Source organism: Bidens hawaiensis, unplaced genomic scaffold, assembly GCF_021521415.1.
Source record: "Bidens hawaiensis isolate Kalapana, Puna unplaced genomic scaffold, B.hawaiensis_p1.1 tig00023432_1, whole genome shotgun sequence".
Lineage (NCBI taxonomy): Eukaryota > Viridiplantae > Streptophyta > Magnoliopsida > Asterales > Asteraceae > Bidens > Bidens hawaiensis.
This window is the reverse complement of record NW_027493684.1, coordinates 283,965-286,729: the sequence shown is the minus strand read 5'-3', so window position 1 is coordinate 286,729 and position 2,765 is coordinate 283,965. Positions and strand designations below refer to the sequence as shown.

The window sequence follows — 2,765 nt, the reverse complement described above, 5'->3', positions numbered from 1 at the left end:
TCGAATGATACTAGCATCGCGGCTGCCTTAGAGGCAATGCAGAAGGATATTCGAGAGTTGAAGAAGATAGCTCAGAAATGCAAAATCTGTCGTGGAAGGGCACGATACAGTTGATTGTCCGGTCGATCAGCAGGAGAAGGTGGACTACTTGGGAAATCAGAATCGAGGAGCGAATGCTTACGGTAACTCAGGATGGAGAAATAACTAAAATTACGGATCTTAAGGAGCTTCTAACTAAGCAATCTACCATGCTCTCTCACCTTATTGACAGAGATAATAACACACAGCAAAGACTGGCTGAGCACGACACCCTATTGAAGAACCAGCAGTCGTCATTTTTGGAGATGTCTCGAAAGGTGGATGAGATGATGAAGCAGATGCTACCTAATAAGCAGTTCGGAGCGTTTCAGGGCAGCACAGAGCTTAACCCGAAGGCACAGTTGACAGCGGTGACCACCCGTAGTGGCAGAGGATGTGATCGAGAGCAGTCGCTGGCAGATGATGAGGAGTCGGTGGACGAGGAGATAGAGATGGAGACTCTTGTGAGGATGCACGAGAGGTAAGTCCCAGCAAGTACCCGCGTAAAACGGTGAGTCTCCTGCAGAGAAAGTTGTTGAGAAGAAGATTGAAGATAAGAAGAGTCCCGAAGTCGATCTTACTCGTGTTCCGTATCCTGCTCGTCTTCTGCGACAGAAGTATGCGCAGGAATATGGACATTTCTTAGACATGTTTAAACAACTAAAAAACAATCTTCCGTTTGTCGAGGCACTCCAGCACATGCCTAAATATGCCAAATTCCTAAAAGATCTTCTTTCGAACAAGAAGAAGCTGGAGGGGCTTTCGACAGTTTGTCTAAATGAAGGATGCTCTGCGGTGGTCCAGAACAAGCTGCCAGAGAAATTAGCAGACCCGGGACACTTCACGATCCCGTGTTTGTTTGGCAGCTCGACTGAGAGCTACGCGTTGGCTGATTTAGGTGCTAGCATAAATCCGATGCCATATTCTCTCTATAAAAAGCTAGACCTTGGCGAGCCGGTCCCGACGCGCATGAGTTTATCCTTGGCCGACCGTTCGGTCAAATATCCGCGTGGAATCGTGGAAAACGTACTCGTTAAAGTCAATAAATTCGTTTTCCCTGTGGATTTTGTTATTCTCGACATGGAGGCTGACGATTAGGTCCCACTCATTTTGGGACGACCCTTCCTGCGTACTGCTAAAGCGCTTATTGACGTCTTCGACGGCAAAATTACACTTCGTGTAGGAGAGGAGAACGTCACCTTCGATGTCGTCAAATCGATGAGAAACTCCAGTGGTCAGGACGATTCCGTCTACTTTCTTGACACATTCATATCTCAGTTAGAGCGCTGTCTTGACTACATCTCTGGAGCAGATTTGCTCAATCAGGAGGACGAGGTTGATGTTCCCCCGGAACACGACCTGAGCATTCTTGTTAGCTCACCTCCTGAATACCCCGAGATGTTCACAGTTGCTGATAGCACCGAGGGACTGAAGGAGAGACCATCGATTGAGGCGACACCATCGCTCGAGCTTAAAGAGCTACCTCCTCATTTGGAGTTGGACGGTGACGCCGATTTTCCCGTCATCATTTCTTCTCAATTGACGAATGATGAGAAGTCGAGGTTGGTTGATGTGCTCAAGGCACACAAACAGGCTATTGCGTGGAAACTCATGGATATTCAGGGCATCAGCCCGAACTTTTGCACGCACAGGATACTTATGGAGGATGAGTACAAGCCTGTAATCCAACCTCAAAGGAGGCTCAACCCTATTATGTCGGAGGTAGTCAAGAAGGAGGTTATCAAACTCCTCGACGCAGGCCTGATCTATCCTATCTCCGATTCTTCATGGGTGAGTCCCGTTCATGTCGTCCCTAAAAAGGGAGGGATGACAGTTGTCACAAACGAACGTAACGAGCTTATCCCGACTAGGACAGTCACAGGTTGGCGGGTGTGCATACACTATAGGAGGCTTAACTACGCTATTAGGAAAGACCACTTTCCTCTTCCGTTCATCAATCAAATGTTGGAGCGTCTTTCGGGACGACAGTTTTACTGCTTTCTTGATGGATTTTCAGGTTATTTCCAGATCCCGGTCGCACATGAGGATCAGGAAAAGACCACTTTTACATGCCCATACGGTACCTTCGCGTACAAACGTATGCCTTTCGAGTTATGTAATGCTCCAGCTACTTTCAAGCGTTGCATGGTAGCGATATTCCAGGACATGATCGAGAGTTCCATGGAGGTCTTCATGGACGATTTTTCGGTATATGGGGACTCATTCGATCAATGTCTTTCTAATCTTGAGAGGATGATGAAGCGGTGCATAGAGACTAAGTTGATGTTGAACTGGGAGAAGTGCCACTTTATGGTGACTGACGGCATTGTGCTCAGTCACAAGATTTCGCGAGACGGTATTGAGGTAGATAGAGCTAAAATCGACACTATCAGTAGACTTCCTCCACCAACTAGTGTGAAATCCGTTCGTAGTTTTCTCGGGCATGCGGGTTTTTATCGTAGGTTCATTAGAGATTTTTTTAAGATCACCCGGCCCATGACTCGCCTTCTAGAGAAGGACATCGCATTAGACTTTTATGTTGATTGTTTGAAGGCATTTGTGTTTCTCAAGGGGCAGTTGGTTAATGCCTCTATCTTAGTAGCACCCGACTGGAGCTTACCCTTCGAGCTCATGTGCGACGCTAGTGATTTTGCAGTCGGGGCTGTTTTAAGTCAGCGGAAGGACAA

The 2,765-nt window shown here is 47.2% G+C and overlaps 1 protein-coding gene across 1 annotated transcript; it reads left to right on the top strand.

The window, feature by feature from the left end:
- The first annotated feature begins 726 nt into the window (after positions 1 to 726).
- LOC143567582 (uncharacterized) lies at positions 727 to 1,176 on the top strand. Its single transcript, XM_077053971.1, has one exon. The coding sequence runs from the start codon at positions 727 to 729 to the stop codon at positions 1,174 to 1,176; it is 450 nt and encodes a 149-aa protein (XP_076910086.1).
- The last annotated feature ends 1,589 nt before the right edge of the window (positions 1,177 to 2,765 follow it).